The sequence below is a fragment of the Pieris brassicae genome, chromosome 11 (genome assembly GCF_905147105.1).
Source record: "Pieris brassicae chromosome 11, ilPieBrab1.1, whole genome shotgun sequence".
Taxonomy (NCBI): Eukaryota; Metazoa; Arthropoda; class Insecta; order Lepidoptera; family Pieridae; genus Pieris; species Pieris brassicae.
Genome location: NC_059675.1, coordinates 4,812,742 through 4,829,768, shown reverse-complemented (window position 1 = coordinate 4,829,768; position 17,027 = coordinate 4,812,742). Strand labels below are relative to the sequence as shown.

The 17,027-nt window shown below is 36.6% G+C and overlaps 2 protein-coding genes across 4 annotated transcripts; both read right to left on the bottom strand.

The window, feature by feature from the left end:
• Positions 1-681: 681 nt before the first annotated feature.
• Positions 682-7,717, bottom strand: LOC123716196 (calponin homology domain-containing protein DDB_G0272472-like). 3 transcript variants are annotated; one of them, XM_045671812.1, is made up of 7 exons: positions 7,462-7,717; positions 7,217-7,293; positions 4,528-6,806; positions 1,862-1,966; positions 1,488-1,665; positions 1,063-1,164; positions 682-855 (listed from the first exon to the last, which is right to left on the bottom strand). In XM_045671812.1, the coding sequence occupies exons 2-7, from the start codon at positions 7,287-7,289 to the stop codon at positions 821-823; spliced, it is 2,772 nt and encodes a 923-aa protein (XP_045527768.1). In that variant the 5' UTR covers positions 7,290-7,293; positions 7,462-7,717; the 3' UTR covers positions 682-820. The 3 variants fall into 3 exon arrangements, with proteins under 3 accessions (XP_045527768.1, XP_045527769.1, XP_045527770.1); XM_045671813.1 differs by having other exon boundaries at positions 714-855; positions 1,026-1,130; XM_045671814.1 differs by having other exon boundaries at positions 717-855; positions 1,063-1,130.
• Positions 7,718-8,255: 538 nt separating this feature from the next.
• Positions 8,256-11,565, bottom strand: LOC123716197 (GPI transamidase component PIG-T). Its single transcript, XM_045671815.1, has 3 exons — positions 11,241-11,565; positions 9,840-11,132; positions 8,256-8,510 (listed from the first exon to the last, which is right to left on the bottom strand). The coding sequence occupies exons 1-3, from the start codon at positions 11,398-11,400 to the stop codon at positions 8,290-8,292; spliced, it is 1,674 nt and encodes a 557-aa protein (XP_045527771.1). The 5' UTR covers positions 11,401-11,565; the 3' UTR covers positions 8,256-8,289.
• Between the last annotated feature and the right edge of the window lie 5,462 nt (positions 11,566-17,027).

Sequence of the window (17,027 nt, the reverse complement as noted above, 5' to 3'; positions counted from 1 at the left end):
GTAATATAGTAACTCATTATTTTCAACTCTTGAGTATAGCCCTAAAATTGAACTGAAAAATACTGTTACTACTTAGGCATGAAAATTAAATTAATTTTAACTAAAATAGAATAAATATATTAAACTAAACGTGTATCATAATAAATATTACAAGTAGATGGCTTTCTATATTTACAACGACATTCTGTAGTATTAATTGAAGGATTAGAAGGTATAGCTGTCGTGCGAAATGGGTGCCGCAAGGGTTTTGAAGCAGCAGCTGTTAGTTTATCTGCGCTTGTGTTAGACTGAGTGGGTCGCAAACGCCGCTCACGTTCTATTCGAGCCCGCTCTACACGTTGAGCATGGGCAACACTATGTTGTAAGCCCGCTAAACTATCGGTTTTGGCGGGAAAGCGTTCTAGGCTGTTAGATACTTCTCCAACTTCTGCCGTGTCAGTATCAACAATTTCCTTATGATCCAGGATCATTCCTATGTTTAATTTCAAATTCGTTGAACCATCTCGAAAAATTAAATATACTGTAGCTTGATCGAGAACTTTCAAAGAAAAGTTCTCGTTAATTTTAAGTGCCTTCATTTTGATTTGAAATGGCTTAAATTTTTGTGTTAATTTCTTACTCTTCTCTTTTATAAAGTTGTCAAATTCAATGGCGAGCATTTCTTCATTATCTTGTCTTGGCTTTTCATCCCCATGGCCTCCCAGTTTTAGTATCCCCGGGTCCTTATGCGCCATCTGGGTGTCAATCATAACTTGTTGAAGTACAGGTGGGTCATTTAATGTATGCCATTTCCAATGTGATACAGGCCCAATACTTTTATCTAAAATAACTCCTTCCGTTTGGTTATATTTGAGCCTGAAATTTTTTTGAATAGTATTTGAAAAGAGTTTTTATATTAAAATATCTTTTAAAAATAACCTTTTAAATGCGTTGGAACGTCTGTATGCCAGAGTTTGGCGTTTGTAGCTTGTCCTATTCTTAAGTATTATAAGAAGACGAACATTTTTTTAGGATCTATACTTAACCTTATTTTCCCGCTGTGATCAAACACCACACCGTTACCTAAATAATCAAATGTAGCGAGAATCGTGAAAGGCCGAGGACGGCCACGCTCGTCAGGCTCGCCGTTGCTGTAGATAACAAATCGTTGTTGAGCGTTTGTTTCTGTAAATAATAATATCACAAACAGTAAATATGTTTTAGTGTAGCAAAGGATTGATTATTCCAAAGAAAGATAAAAAAGATGCTCTTAAACAATAAAACCGAGTTAATTTGTCGTAGCATAATATTATGTATATATATTTGGCTTCCACGAAACATGGAAGAGTACATATAAAGAATTTTTACACCATGTTTTTCACAATTTATCCACCTGACAACTGGGTCAATTTACTGAAATTATCACGTCGAACTAATTCAAAATGTAATTTTCTGGTTTTCAGATTTTTTGTAATGTTTGTTTTATATGAAAACTATCTGAATCATACCTTCTGCATCGTAATAATCGAGAGCTAATCTGCCATTCCGATAAAACCATCTACCTTTTCCATCATCATCAAACTCAGCTAGTTTTTCACCTGTATCGTAATGCATCAATTTTTTATTTTTGTTATGTTCAAACCAATCGAACTCAGGATGTGCTGGTCTCATACGATATACGTTCATCTGTAAAAACATTATAGTATAGTATATATTAACAAAACATCGCAATATTAAAATGATTTTATTCAGTTAACCAGATATTAATGAACTTGGTACATAAACATCATAAATGATCTAAAACCTCATATGTGCCATTACGAGTAAGCGAAAAAAAAATTATATGTGATAAAAAAAACAATAAAAGGTTATATAATATTACTTTTCGGACCACTTTCTCAGTGGGTAACATCGTCCAACCTTTGTCGATAAAGGAGCGGTCCGACAGAGCGTATCTTATTACACCTTTGGCAGCCTCCGGGTCAATCTATGTCATCAATTAAGGTTTATTTTTTATTATTATAGATTTTAATTACTAATGTAACGATTGTGCCAATTTAAAATGATTTGTCATTTTTCAATCCCTCTTTGCTCCAATGCAACGCTCAGCCATAGCACGCAAGTTGCGTATTATGGCTTATTTAAAAGAAGCAGCCTATAAAAATTTTAAGGGTATACGCCTCTTGAATATCGTGGCGGTGCTACGGCAACGCCAACTGATGGTTAGGTTAGCTCCTCGGTTAGCAACTCGCGGTGGTTTCACTTATATGATTTGCATGAGTCGCTGTACGTTTTCGATTATTGTTTTGTTTAACGCAATAAGAAATAATGTAAGACATAATGTTAGCCAAACAATTATCAAGTGTGGATTTCAGAAAGTTTATGCATATATTTTTTCTTGGCAATAAAAAAAAATATTTCTATTATTTTTATTATAGCTAAATTATATTTAAATAGGTTAGAAATTTTAATACCTGGGGTCTTTTGTATACTCATCTGAAGTTACTTCATTTCTTTTTGGATGGGATAATTTACTACTACTAACAGCGAGTTTACTGTATAGAAGAATGCGGCTAGGCTTGTACGATACGCTTTCCTTTTATTGGCGTAGAACCGCCGCGTCTCTATTTAGTCGTAGGATTATCATATTACTAATATAGATCCCGCAAACTTCTTGTACATTAAATAAGGGAGTGGGGGAAAGTTTGCACATCGTACACAGCGCGTGACACAAACATCAACTGATTTACCAATCACGCGATCGACATGTCACTCTCCGGTTGCCGCGCACCTAAAAATCGCTTCTGCGCAGGCAAGGACATTTTTTCAAGATGTTTGCCGGTATCTATAACACCAATTGAAAATTATTGGGCATTACCTATTTCAAATTCTCCGTGTTCAGGAGGTCGTGGAAATTTATGACACAGGAATTTTTATTTTCCATTTTCGTCTTGGAAACGAATAAAGATGCCGAATCCGAGATTGGGAATTTTTACACCCTTACAACACAACAGTACCTCGTACCACCAATTTTTTGTTTAGAGAGCACTTTTTAATATTTTTTTAACTTACTAAAATAAAACCGTACAGCGATCGTATGCGAACTTCGGTGTATTGCCTGAATCTGCCACAACTCCGCGCCACAACAGTTCTCCAAAAGGCGTATAGAAAAGTTAAAATTAGCGCTGTCTCACGTGCCGGGAGATCGAAGCTTTCTTAGCTTATAAAGTAGAATTAATAACGTTTAAGGCGAAGCTATTATAATCGGGTATAATCTCATTATAAACTTATCGCATAAAAGCGTGTCTTTCACACCTTTGTATGTGTATCACCTTTCTTGCTTTTGGACATCCCTTCCAAAATATTTAGTAAATTTACGTAAAGAAAAATATTAAATAATTATAAAATAAATTAATCAAAAGCGTTAAACAGTTTAAAAATAATGTCCATCAAAATTGAAAGAATAGCTTGAAGTTGACAGGAATAGACAATTTAAAAATTTAAATACATAATGAACAAATAATAAATTATAATATAGGTATTGCAAGTAAATTATTGAAATTTTGCAATTTAAAAGTAATGTACAGTTTTATTTATTTATTTAATTAGGTAGGCAACAGCAAAAATGCTATGAATGGCCTACCCATAAATGTGTCTGTGATTAGGTCGTATCTTGCTTGTATTCGAGAGTATGTATGACTGTTTAGTGTTTATTTTATTTTGTACATCATTCCTGAGACATTTGTTTCATTAAAAACTGAATCATTTTATCGGGTACAATTTCTATTTATGGCGTTTTTTTTAGAGAATAGTTTTTTTATAGGGTTTGTTTTTTGTGTCTATACAATAACCAATAAACAAGTAAAACTGTATGGATGTTATTTATGTATGCAAGGAACATTTTTCATTGATGCCGTCTGCTCCCATTAGTTTTATCGTGTCGTAGAGCCTATATAGGCTAATTATTTTTTTGTAAAAATTGTCTTAGTAGTTTAAGTGTGAATGCGTTTACATTTATATTAATACATAGGGCAAAATATTAATAGGTTTTCACAGAGGAACGTCACTTTACCATACTACTCAATTTACAAAAAAAATACATACCCGATGACACACAATACATACTTAATTTTGTTCTTTTTAAATTATTTAATATTGAGGTTTTCAATAACAACGTATTAAGTAGATAGTGGAGGAGTAGCTTTGACGTATAATTCATAATTTATAATAAATTTCTATTTAATAATCATTTTAAAAATTTAAGTACTTTTTCAGTGTCATTTTTGTATTTTATAAGTTAAGTTAGTCTAAAGCACCATGTTTGTACTCTTTTCTTCTTTTAAATATTTATGTACCTACTGTTTATCTAACGTTGTACATTTAACCGGCGCTTTATCATCGCCATGTAACGATGAAGCAATAACTGAGCGCCAAGGGACACCTAAACTCTAATGTATATATGTACTTTTATTTGTGTGAGTATACTTATGGATTAAATTGTTAGTTTGTTTGTAGATATATACTATGATAAAATAAAATAATACATACTCGCTTGGACACAGGTGGAGGTTTACTTTTCACTAAGGTACTTATATCCGACTTCGTCAGAGAATCTTCTTCAATAAAAGTAGATTGAAACATTAAAGGCTCAAATGTGGTAATATTTTTGGTCTCTTTTTTATTAATCCTCGGAGACTCTTTAAGTTTAATAATTTTTCGACCCATTATCAGATCCGTTGGTTCACTTGATTTTTGTTCACCGAATAAAATATTATCGACATCAAGTTCTAAATCAGAATCGCGGCAAAGAATGCACGAGTCGTGGATATTGTTATGGTCTTTATGTGCCCGACGTATGATAGGGGATACATTTATTTCTGATAAGCGTTGTGGTCTCGCCCGAGGTTCCTTTCTTTCAGACTGTTTTAATTTAACAAGTTGCAAAATTAAACTGTCCTGTGAATGTTTTCTCAATTTCACTTGGCTAATATTTAATTCCTTAAATGTTGTCACCTCCTCTTTTTTGGGCTTAGACACGCTACTTTTTTCATCAGTTTCAGGTTTTGATTGAGAATCTATAACCATTTTTGAATATGCCTCTTCTTTTAATTTTTTTTCAATGTTATCTTGCAATCTCTTGCCACTATTACCTTTTTCTGAATTTTTTTTTTCTATAACCTTTTCACCTTTCGCGTGCTTTTCTTTTGGATCAATACCTTTAACTTGATGGTCAGACGGCTTTTGACTTTTTTCTTTCTGAATTCGCTCTTTCTCTTTTAGAGATTGTTCGGCTTTTTCTTTTTTAAGTCTTTCTTTTTCTTCTTTTTCATTTTTCAGTTTTTCTTCCTTCTCAGCGCGTTCTTGCATCTTTTTTTCTTTTTCTATTTTTAAAAGTTTTTCTTTTTCTTCTTTTGCTTTTAATTTTTGCTCCTTATTTGAAAGTTGTGCTTCTTTGTCCAAAACTTCTTTTGGAGATTTGTCTCTACTTTTTTTTAATTCATTTTGTAATGGTTTGTCTTTTTTCAAATCTTCCTTGGGAGATTTATCCGTTTCCTTTATCGATTTATCTTTAAGAGGTCGCTCCACTTTATTTTCTTTAATAACTTCTTTTTCTAATTTGACACGTTCTTTTTTAAACTCTAACTTAATATCCTTAACAGCTTTGTGTAACTTTGATTTTGTATCTTTTAACGATTTGGTGCTTGATTTTTCTGTTTTATCGTTGCCTTTTGTGCTAAAAGTTACGTCTTTTTTTTCTTCTATATTAGTTTGATTTTCTAGTTCAGCATTTTGCTTTAACTTTTCAATACGAGCTAATTTAGATTTTTGCTCTTCTTGAAGTTTTTTCTTTCGTATTTCGTCCCTTTTTTTTCTTTCCAACTCCGCCCGCTCACTTAACATATCTATTGTATCTTTAATTATTTCGGAAGAGCTTTTATGCCGTCTAATAGGGTGCTTATCTTGTTCATCTTTAGGAAAAAAGTAACTGAAATTGTGTTCTAAAGTTTTTTCCGTGAAACCTGATATTGAAGTTACCAGAGATTCTAAAGAGTTAAACCGCTTCAAAGAAGTTACAGAAAACTTTTGTCTATCGTTTTCCATATGTGTTTCAAAAGACAATTCCCGAACATCTACGCGTTTATTAACATTACGTCTTTTAGCTGTGGCGACTCTTCTAGATTTATCACCATATTTTTTTTTCGTTTCGTTATTGTCTTCAAGAATAACCTTTTTTAATACGTGTAACTTTTCTTGTAACATAAAAGGATGGTTTAAACGACTATCAGTAGATGAAATCGTTATATCATCATGAAAAGTATCGATTGAGCCAATATCATCTAAACCTTTCACTAATTTTATTTTGTTGTATGTTTCTTCGTGCCCCTCAATATCATATCTTACACCTTGTGGTTCATTCACAACCTCTGAACTTTCGTTAATTTGCGCGTGGTTCCTTGAAAAACTAAACATTTGATCCAACACCGGTTCATGGAATTTGTAAGATCTATATCGGGATTCACATAGCAATCCCTTTTTTTCTGCTTGTTTTGATAAGTTTGCAGTTTTGTAAAGTATTAAATTACTCTCTAATAAATCTATTATTCTTGAAAGCCACAGTTTCACCTTTTTTTTATTATATTTAAATGGTGAATATTCCCTACCTATACCTTTCCTATCTTTTTCACGTGTGCTACTTGGCTTACGAAATAAATATTCATTTAAGCAGTGATCGCACACATGCTTGCATTCTCGTTTCTCAAGTGTTAATCTCTTGCGGCGGTAAAATCGAAGATAATTTTTACATCGCGGACATTTAACATACTTTTCTGAAATAAAAGCAACCTTTTTACTATAAACATCCATATTTTACAATTCGTATTAAGGAGGAAAAAAAATTCAGGCCTACATACGCACCCTATTTTGATAAGAGAAACTATTGACTTATAGTCTACATTTCCTATGCAATTTTGAACAGGCAAGGCGTTAAGTAATTTTTTTTCTCAGCGCATGGCCTGTTAAAAACTCTTTAATTTCTTACAAAAGTTCTTAACTTTTCTTCGTGACATTAAGACTCACAAAGCCTGTATGTTGCTCCACGAAAGACAACCTATTTCTGAATTTCGTTAAGTAGTTTTAGAGGTAAGCATATATGTAGACAAAAAAAATTACCGTTACACTTTTCTAACCCAAAAACGTTAACGCTACTGATTGTTTCAAAATTGTGAGTACAACGTACCCATTTTGAGAAGTAAGTCATCATTTTGATCCAATAATATATTATCATTTGCCTTATATTCATGACGAGACATGATGCTGCAATTGACATATTAAAAATTAAACGCTAATCCAGAACAAGGTTCAAATACTAGCTATTATCTTGAATAAACATCTTTCTTTTTACAGGATCTGCTAGCTTAACAGACATTCAGAAGTGGTCCACACATTCGTTTTACTGACTACTGTCGCCCTAACAGTACTTACATTATTACTTTCCTACTTCAAGGCGGTTAAGAAATTCTTAATAGCAGAACTCGCTTAAAGAATAGTTTCTCTCATAAATCCACATTTTTTTTTAGTATTTAGTTAAGACGCTACATATGGACGATGTGTAGGGTACTAATCTCAAATGTCTACTTACGCACATATAGTCGATATGTAATGTGCGAAATTTTTATCTCTGGAATAATGCACCTTTATTGTAAAATATGAAATATCATAAAAAAATTATGTAAACAATGAATGCATACAAAAAGAATTTTATGTCATTGTCAAGTGCACTTTACTTTTTTTTAAATAGGTATTTAAATATATAACCATGAACCCTTTAGTTTTATGTTTAACACATCAAAATACAGTCTAAACATTGGAATTCTTTGACTTTTGATAAAAGCTTATATAAAAATTCTTCGTCGCCGTGTTAGCACTTAATGCAAGATATTATTAAGAAATATGACGTTATTCATACACAATTTACGAGAATACAAAGTAAATTTCTATCAGTTCCGAGACAAACTTTTGGAGTCGTGATCTGCCTCACGCTAGAATAAACTCTAGTCTGTGGTCTTGGAGTAAATAAGGACTGTTATAAGGTCAGCACATCGTGGATAAAACCACAGAGTAATAACTTGCAACTTACTTGGTGTGAAGAGATATCGAAAAATCCCTTGTATCTATTTTATACACTCTATGCTTAGTATTAATGTATTATGATCTAAAAATAATAAAGTTAATCTAGATTTCCAGAACATTAAAAAAATATACAAATACAGTCTGTTTTAAATAAATTTATTTTAAGTATTAAAGTTGTGACTAGTCTTTCTTTTTCTTAAATAAATTAATTATTCTTTGGCGCAATGAAAGCGATGTTCCAGATGGTTTTAACACTAATTCTTTAGTACATATATTGTGAAGAGGTCCAAAAGCCAATGCTACAACAGTGCAAGCAAGACATATTACATTGTATGGCATACTGAAATCAGGCGTGGGTAAAGATACCATAGCACCATTTGTTCGGAAGACTGCAGGATACCCTAAAACAGAAATAAATTAAATTTTAAACATTTATTTCTATATGACCCGATCTAAAATGAAACATTTTCAACGAATGAATTGAATGAATTCATTCATTTTTTACGCGACATGAAGCAAAGTCTCTTCCCTTGGAGGCACTTGAACGTTTCGAAACTATCTAGAATTGCAGCTGGTTATATAAAGAGGTAGTGGGTGCAGCAGCAATTGTCTTAAAAAACGCTGTCGTGAAACGCCGGACATCAAGGTGGAAATTTGAATTCTGTCTTGAAGTCCAATAATGAAATTTAGTCGTAGGTATTAATCCAAAAAGTTCCTCCCCATCATCTATGCGATAGAAGTAGCAGACAGATTCTACATGGCTACGAACCGCCGAAGGATTTAGCCGATCAGAAAGAACATGATCCTCGACGATTTAAGTCACGTGTCAACCAGCGAGGTGCCAGAAGTGAAAACAGAGTTGTAGCTATCGTCCGGATTGAAGTACTGTCGCGTCCTACTCGAGTAAACAACTTACGACAGTGCCGCATGCTACACCTTGTGGCATGCTACAAATCGAAAGCGTTTCCGGCATATGTGTTATACGGCAGCCTATTTTACGCCGAGGCAACATCATGCCTGGATAATTTCCAAAGCATTGCGCTGTTTATTGAGTGTTATTGGTGTACCTACTTGTTTGATCGAGGGATACACCATGGAATATGGCTGATCAAGTAACTTTAGCAGCAGCATATTTAGTACTACTAAGCCATGCAGCTAAACAAAGAAGAATAAACTTTGGTGGAAAAAAGATTACTTCAGAATGGCCCACGGACTAGTTTCGTAACAAATATTAAGGCAGACGATGGTGACTTATAATTTTTTTTACCAGAAGGTCAACTGAGGACTTTGAGCAGTTTTTTTAAAATTTGTTTTTAAGTCTAAATATTTTTCATTACACCTCTCTATGACCGACCGTTTTGGAAGATGAGAATCTTCCAAAGCAAACAAAAACATAACCTAGAAACTATTGTCACGTACGCAAAATGTCGCATGGAATCCCGAATACAAGCTGCGACAGTCTGTCACATGACACAAGGTGTGCCATGCCGCACGGTTCTTACCATAATGTTCGACATTTTTAACTTTGTAGTATGCAACTTTTAGGCACGCCGGTATGCTGCAGTGTTGCCCCGGTGTAATATAGCCTTATGAGGCTTTAATTTAGCCTTCCCTTCCAGATGACTGAGTAACTAAATGTTGTTCTATATGTCGACACCAAGTATTCCCATAATAGCCGAGGCTGTTAGGGGAATGTCTATAATTTAAGATAAACTTCATAAAGTACTTACATGGTTTTGAAGCATTAATCACTGACTCCAACGTAGTGCCATCAATTGGTATACTGGTATAATTCTTGGCTGTTGGTAGTTTTGCAGAAATTAAAGCAGAGCCAATATAAAAACCATGATTTGCATCTGGAGGATATTCTTGCCATTTCAAAAATACAAATTCAAAATCAATTGTCACTGTTGTAGTTGATTTAGGCGGCAGTCTCATAAGTAATTCTAAGTGGTAAGGTCTTTGTCTACTGCGACCTGGTGAATAATATTGTTTTAAAATAAGACTACTTTCTGCCTCTCCATTTATTCTAAGAGTGCTTAGTTGTATTGGTAACCACCATGGTGCATTTTCTAATAGAACAATATCAATTGGTGCCCAATAGTTATTTGTTATTTCTGTAACAATTCCACCAAATTCTTTACCATAACCTAGGACATAGCGATTGAAATGCAATGGTGGAGGTATAGTTACTGAAAACTTATTATCTATGCTATGCTTTGCTCCAATATTTATCATAGGGCTGTCAGCTTTTATAACATATACAGCTAATAATGTGTCACTTCCCCCTCTTTGGGACTGAATAATACTGATTGGCTTTGGTGACAATTTGAATGGCAAAGTGTCATTTGATGTAACATCAATGTAAATCTTACTTGATGACGAAAGTGGACAACCACCAAATAATCCTTGCCCAAACAATAACTTAAAAGACCAGTTCATACTATTTATAATTTTGAAATCATACACAAGGGCAACTGTTTGCTTCACCTCAAAATTGTAGTTCGTACATTCATTATTTGAACAAACTTTTCTTATATGTACACCTATAGAATGGTAGTTTGTATTGTGAATGAGCCTTGAGTTTAAAAGTGATGCAAAACCATGGCTTGATTCACAGGGTAATAACTTTTTCCAGGGTGTTAAGTTTTCAGTGCAAACTATTTCTCGAGGTAAAGATGCATATCTTGCAAACTGTGATGTATAATTAAGGCCTATGTTCATAGCTCCTAAGGGTGTCAAAGCCATTTTTGGACTTATTGTATTGTGGGCATCAATAAAATTTAATGATGCACAGAATAGGCCAGAAAGTGTTGCACTTAATTTTTTCCAATTATCGTTAACATCAGTAACAGTTGGTGAGAACCATGCATAAAGTTCAGCACCTGGTGCTGCATCCATAACTGGGTAGCCCCATTGCTTGTGTCGCCATTGTCCTTCTGTTAAAGTCAAGTGTAACTCTTCAACTTGAAACCTTGACATTATTTCCTTTAAGGAACGAGGTGCTAGATGGGAGTGTTCATCTAAAAGAATATTAATCAATGCTTGTGTACTTTTTTAACCCAATACGTATTTTGTATCTATTAAGCACATTGGACAGATAAGACAAGAAATCATAAAATTAAACTTACATGCATTTCCAGTAATGAGTGTAATAAATTGAAAATATACATATAAGTGCATAGGTGGTAAAGGTTTGATGTATAATTCCTCCTTAAAATCATCGCTGCTAACACTGATGGTTTGAGAAATTAAAAACAAGAGAAAAATAATATTTTGAAACTTCGACATTAGAATTTGTTGAATTCGTTTTTGCAACGTTACACCGCTGTTTCCCTAAAAATTATAATATTTTAAAAGGGTAAAATTCAATAAATTTTAAAAAGACCACCTTACAATTCCTATTTCTCATACAACTGACAACAATAAACAAGACAACATATAAACACAGATAAGATATTTGTAGTCTGCTCATGACAAGTACTGAATATAAAGCTAGGTCAGACTATAGCGAGCCGCCTCGCCGCTGATATTGGTGAGTCGACGCTGCACGAATTTTTTAGAGCCATCCACATTCCGTTTTATTCAGTTACTTGCTACACACTACACAGTGCCAGGTTGAGCGCTACCGGTGCGCTGGGCGACATTCCTACTACGCCCCCTAACTGAAATTTAAACCCATACAAAAAAAGCAAAGGATAAAATGAAGCAACCATTCATTAAAGTAAATCACCACTTATTAACAAAAATTAATAAAAAAAATACTTTTCGTGAGTTATCAAAGTCGATGTTTTTAGCAATTTCATTTTCGATAATCTTGGCAACTGTCAATCTCGATAGGAATTATGTGTAGGTTTTCGTCCTCTTAGGCACTGTTGGCCTAGTGGCTTCATCGTGGCGATTCTCATCCCTGAGATCGTAGGTTCAATCCCGGCTGTGGACCAATGGACATTCTTTATTTATTTACACTTCGTTACATAATATAAAAATATACGTATAAATAAAACAAAAAAAACAGGTTATGTAATGCGTCAATTAAGTTTTCTTCGCTCCGAAATATGATCAAATTTACGAAGTCCAAATATGGATCTAATGCAAACATTTTGTTAGCGCTTTAACTTATCAATCGTAATCAAGAATAGAAAGTAAAAGAGAATGAGCAAGAGAAATTTTAGTAGAGAAAGGCAAAAAATTGCGTGCTTAAATTATTAAGTGCGTGAGAAGAAGAAAAGATCTTCGTGCTCAGTTCGTTAATTTGGCACTGCCATGATGACACACCTCGTCCAAAGTAATTTCCTAACAGTGGAGAAAAATGGAACGATAATACTATCTATAGTGATTTGGGGTAAAGTTGAAGAAATAATTCTCATTATATACGATGCACTTCCAATGATAATGGACTGGCTCTTATAAGGGTTTATCTGAAGACCAAACGATTTATTCCATTCAACAACTTTGTCTAAATCAAAGTTTGCCGTCTGAATAACAGAGGGCAATTCGTTGAAAGTAGACTGATTGTATATTTGAAGGTCATCAGCATAAAGAAGAGAGTTGAAAGAAATAAATGGAAAATCGTCCTATATCATTCTTCGGATAATTATTAATCGGAGTTTACACTAGGCCACCTTTTATACGCTCAATAATTATTCTGTTTCGAGTGAGTGGCTAAAAGGCTGAATCTGTAGGTGATTAGTACGTGTCGTCATGAAACAATAATTTGTTCTGAAAATAACAGTTAATTGCGTTACCGTTAGGACAACTTTTTGCCGCGCCTCGATTTTATTGTCTACGCACCCTTCGCATCTTGGTACCACATGTTTACCACTAGTGGCCAGGTAGGATAATTTTTGTATATAAATCTACAGTTTTTAAAAATTAAACACATTCCACATTCCATCTTCACCTCTTCTCAACGAATTATTAGGAAGTTTTATTTTAACCAAATAAGGACCAAATCAACCTAAAGTAAAAACTACCCTAAAGTGGTGACCCCGAGAAGAACACCAAGAAAATTGAAGATGTCGAACACAGAAAATTCCGGTGCAGAGCGTCAAGTTTCATCACATCCGTCGAGCCAAGAAGTCTCCGGTATCTCACTGTCACTCCGTGTGCCATTTCCAGAACAACCAACCATCGACACCCTCATCGGTGAAATAAGAAGGTTGTCTTTGGAAGTTGCCGAGCTACGAGTACAACCACGCGACAACTACCGCAACAGTCGTTCTCGCTACCATTCACAATCACGCTCGCGGAATGCATCAACAAAGCGCAACGAAAACCGACGAGAGTCGCAGATGGAAGATCGAAGCCGGAAAAAATCTCCAATGCCGTACTGCTATTACCATCATCGCTACGGTATGGACGCGAAGAAATGCACACCACCATGCCCATGTTTCAAGCCCATAAACCAGTCGGAAAACTAATAGTAACGCTGGCCGCGGCGGGAACCGGCGTTACCGAATCATCACACCGCCTTTTCGTTACCGACAGGGTAACGAAACTTACCTTTTTGGTCGACACAGGAGCCAATATCTCCGTGCTACCAAAGACAAAAGGCTCACGTGAAAAACCACTGCCATTTCAACTCTACGCCGCCAACAACACGGTCATTCCAACATACGGAGAGAAGTCACTCCAACTCGATCTTAACCTCCGAAGACCATACACATGGAAATTCGTCGTAGCAGATGTGTCTAAGGCAATCCTGGGAGCAGATTTCTTGCAGCACCACCACCTCATTGTCGACGTAAAAAACAGAAGACTGATCGACGGGAAAACAAAACTGGTAACAAACGCTCAGCTCAGTACTGCAGACATACCTACAGTTCGTAGTATAGACATTGAGCAAAATTACCACAGCATACTAGCAGATTTCCCAGGCACAACCAGAATCACTTCAATGAAGCTTAGTCCCAAACATTCCGTTGAACACTTCATTGAAACAAATGGACCGCCCCTTCACTGCAAGCCACGCCCCATTGCACCGCATCGTTACGAAATGGTCAGGAAAGAATTCCAAAACATGATCGATCAAGGGTTATGCAGACCAAGTAAAAGCCCTTGGGCATCACCTCTTCACGTCGTGCCAAAGAAGAATGGAGACCTACGCGTGTGTGGCGATTACCGAAGGCTCAACGCCATAACCAAGCCCGATCGGTATCCCATACCACGTATACGTGACTTCACATACCAACTCGCAGGGAAGAAAATTTTCTCCACACTCGACCTCAATCGCGCGTACCAACAACTGCCAGTCAGCGAGCAAGATGTGGAGAAAACCGCTATCATCACACCTTTTGGTCTTTTCGAGTTTCCGCGCATGTGTCCTGGTCTAAAGAACGCCGGACAGACTTTCCAACGCTTTATTCACGAAGTACTGCGCGAACTCGACTTCGTATTCCCTTTCGTTGATGATCTACTCATAGCATCAATCGACGAGGAAGAGCACCGAAAACATCTACGCATCGTATTACAGCGACTAGAAGAATACGGCATCACCATCAACCCATCAAAATGTGTTTTCGGCCAGCCAACTGTGAAATTCCTCGGTCACCAAGTCACAGCGGAAGGAATACAGCCACCCCAAGAGAAGGTACAAGCTATTACAGATTTTCCAAAACCACAAACCGTAGAAGAACTACGACGTTTTCTCGGTATGATAAACTTTTACCGTGAAAATATCAAAGATGCCGCCACCATTCAAGCGCCTTTAAATACCTACCTGCACAACGTCAAGAAGCGTGACAAAACTAAGATCGACTGGACCACTGAATCAACGCAAGCTTATGAAGCATGTAAAGAGAGCATAAAAAACGCCGCTTTACTTGCTCATCCGTCTCACCAGGCGACACTTGCTATATTCAGCGACGCTAGCGACAAAACAGCTGGTGCCGCACTCAATCAATTTATCAACAACTCATGGCAACCACTCGGCTATTTCTCGAAGAAATTCACCGACGCACAGACTCGCTACAGTACTTACGATCGAGAGCTACTCGCTATCTACATGGCTGTTAAACATTTCCGCAAAATGTTCGAGGGACGAGAAATAATAATATTCACCGACCACAAGCCGCTAACTTTCGCTTACACAAAAACAAATACAAACAGCGAATCACCGAGACGCACCCGACAGCTACTTTATATCAGCGAATTTACCACTGATATACGACACATCAGTGGATCTCAAAATGCAGCCGCAGATGCATTATCACGTGTCGAAGCAATCACCTGTCCATCGCCGATCGACTACAATCTACTTGCAGAAGCTCAAGAGCGCGATAGCGATACCATTAAAGCACTCAGTCTACAGAGCAACTTATGTTTCAAGAAAGTCAACCTGCCCGTCTCAAATATCAAATTACACTGCGAAACTTCAACCTCACAGTTACGTCCGTACCTACCAGAAGAATACCGACGTACCGCATTCAACGCAGTACATAACGTTAGCCACCCTGGAATCAAGACTACGAGAAAATTAATTACGCAACGTTACTTTTGGCCCTCAATGAACGCAGACGTCGGCAAGTGGGCAAAAGTATGCCTACAGTGTCAGCGCGCCAAAATACAACGCCACACATCAAGTCGATTATCAATTTTTTCACCAACCGAACGATTCGAACACGTTCACATTGATATCGTTGGTCCGCTACCTACCGCGGCCAGCGGTCATCGATACCTCGTGACAATGATCGACAGAGCAACAAGATGGCCCGAAGCATACCCATTATGCGAAATATCAGCTGAAGACGTCGCCAAAGCGGTATACGAAGGTTGGATTTCCCGTTTCGGTTGTCCTGTAACAATAACAACGGACCAAGGACGCCAATTTGAAAGCAGAGTATTTGCATCTCTTTCTCGCTTACTAGGAATCGAAAAAACGCGTACAACTTCATACCACGCACAGTGTAACGGTATCATCGAACGATGGCACCGTGTCCTTAAAGCCGCATTAAAGGCAAGACTACAGACCGCAAGAAGCTGGATCAACGAGCTACCAACCGTCCTACTCGGATTACGCGCCGCTATGCGAAGTGACACCGGCGTAAGCGCCGCTCAGCTTACCTACGGTTGCAACATACGCTTACCCGGTGATTTCTTATCAACGACCCGCAATGACGTCATCATGGACTCTGGCTACATCGATCAGCTGCGCGACGCAATACATAACCTGCAACCAATGCCGAGTCAACCACACAGCAACACAAAACCCATATTTGTACACCGCGACCTGCAAACATGTGAATACGTATTTGTACGCATAGACGCCGTAAAGAAGCCATTACAAGCACCTTACGACGGACCCTATCGCGTGCTGAAACGAGACAGTAAGATATTCACGCTGCAGTTACCTAACCGTGAAATGAATATCTCTATCGACAGACTCAAACATGCCTACACTATCACCGAGCAAGATGTGCCTACTGATACAACAACGAGTACCTGCAACAAGCAAAACACATCAAGTGCGAGCGAACTACATGAACCATCAAATAGCCTGAAACATCAAAATGACAACAACCTGAAACAACAAGACACTGGGAACACCTCAATACCTACAAGAACAACTCGCCGAGGCCGCGTTATACGTCTGCCGGTACGCTTCGCTAGAGGGGGAATCCTGTAGGTGATTAGTACGTGTCGTCATGAAACAATAATTTGTTCTGAAAATAACAGTTAATTGCGTTACCGTTAGGACAACTTTTTGCCGCGCCTCGATTTTATTGTCTACGCACCCTTCGCATCTTGGTACCACATGTTTACCACTAGTGGCCAGGTAGGATAATTTTTGTATATAAATCTACAGTTTTTAAAAATTAAACACATTCCACATTCCATCTTCACCTCTTCTCAACGAATTATTAGGAAGTTTTATTTTAACCAAATAAGGACCAAATCAACCTAAAGTAAAAACTACC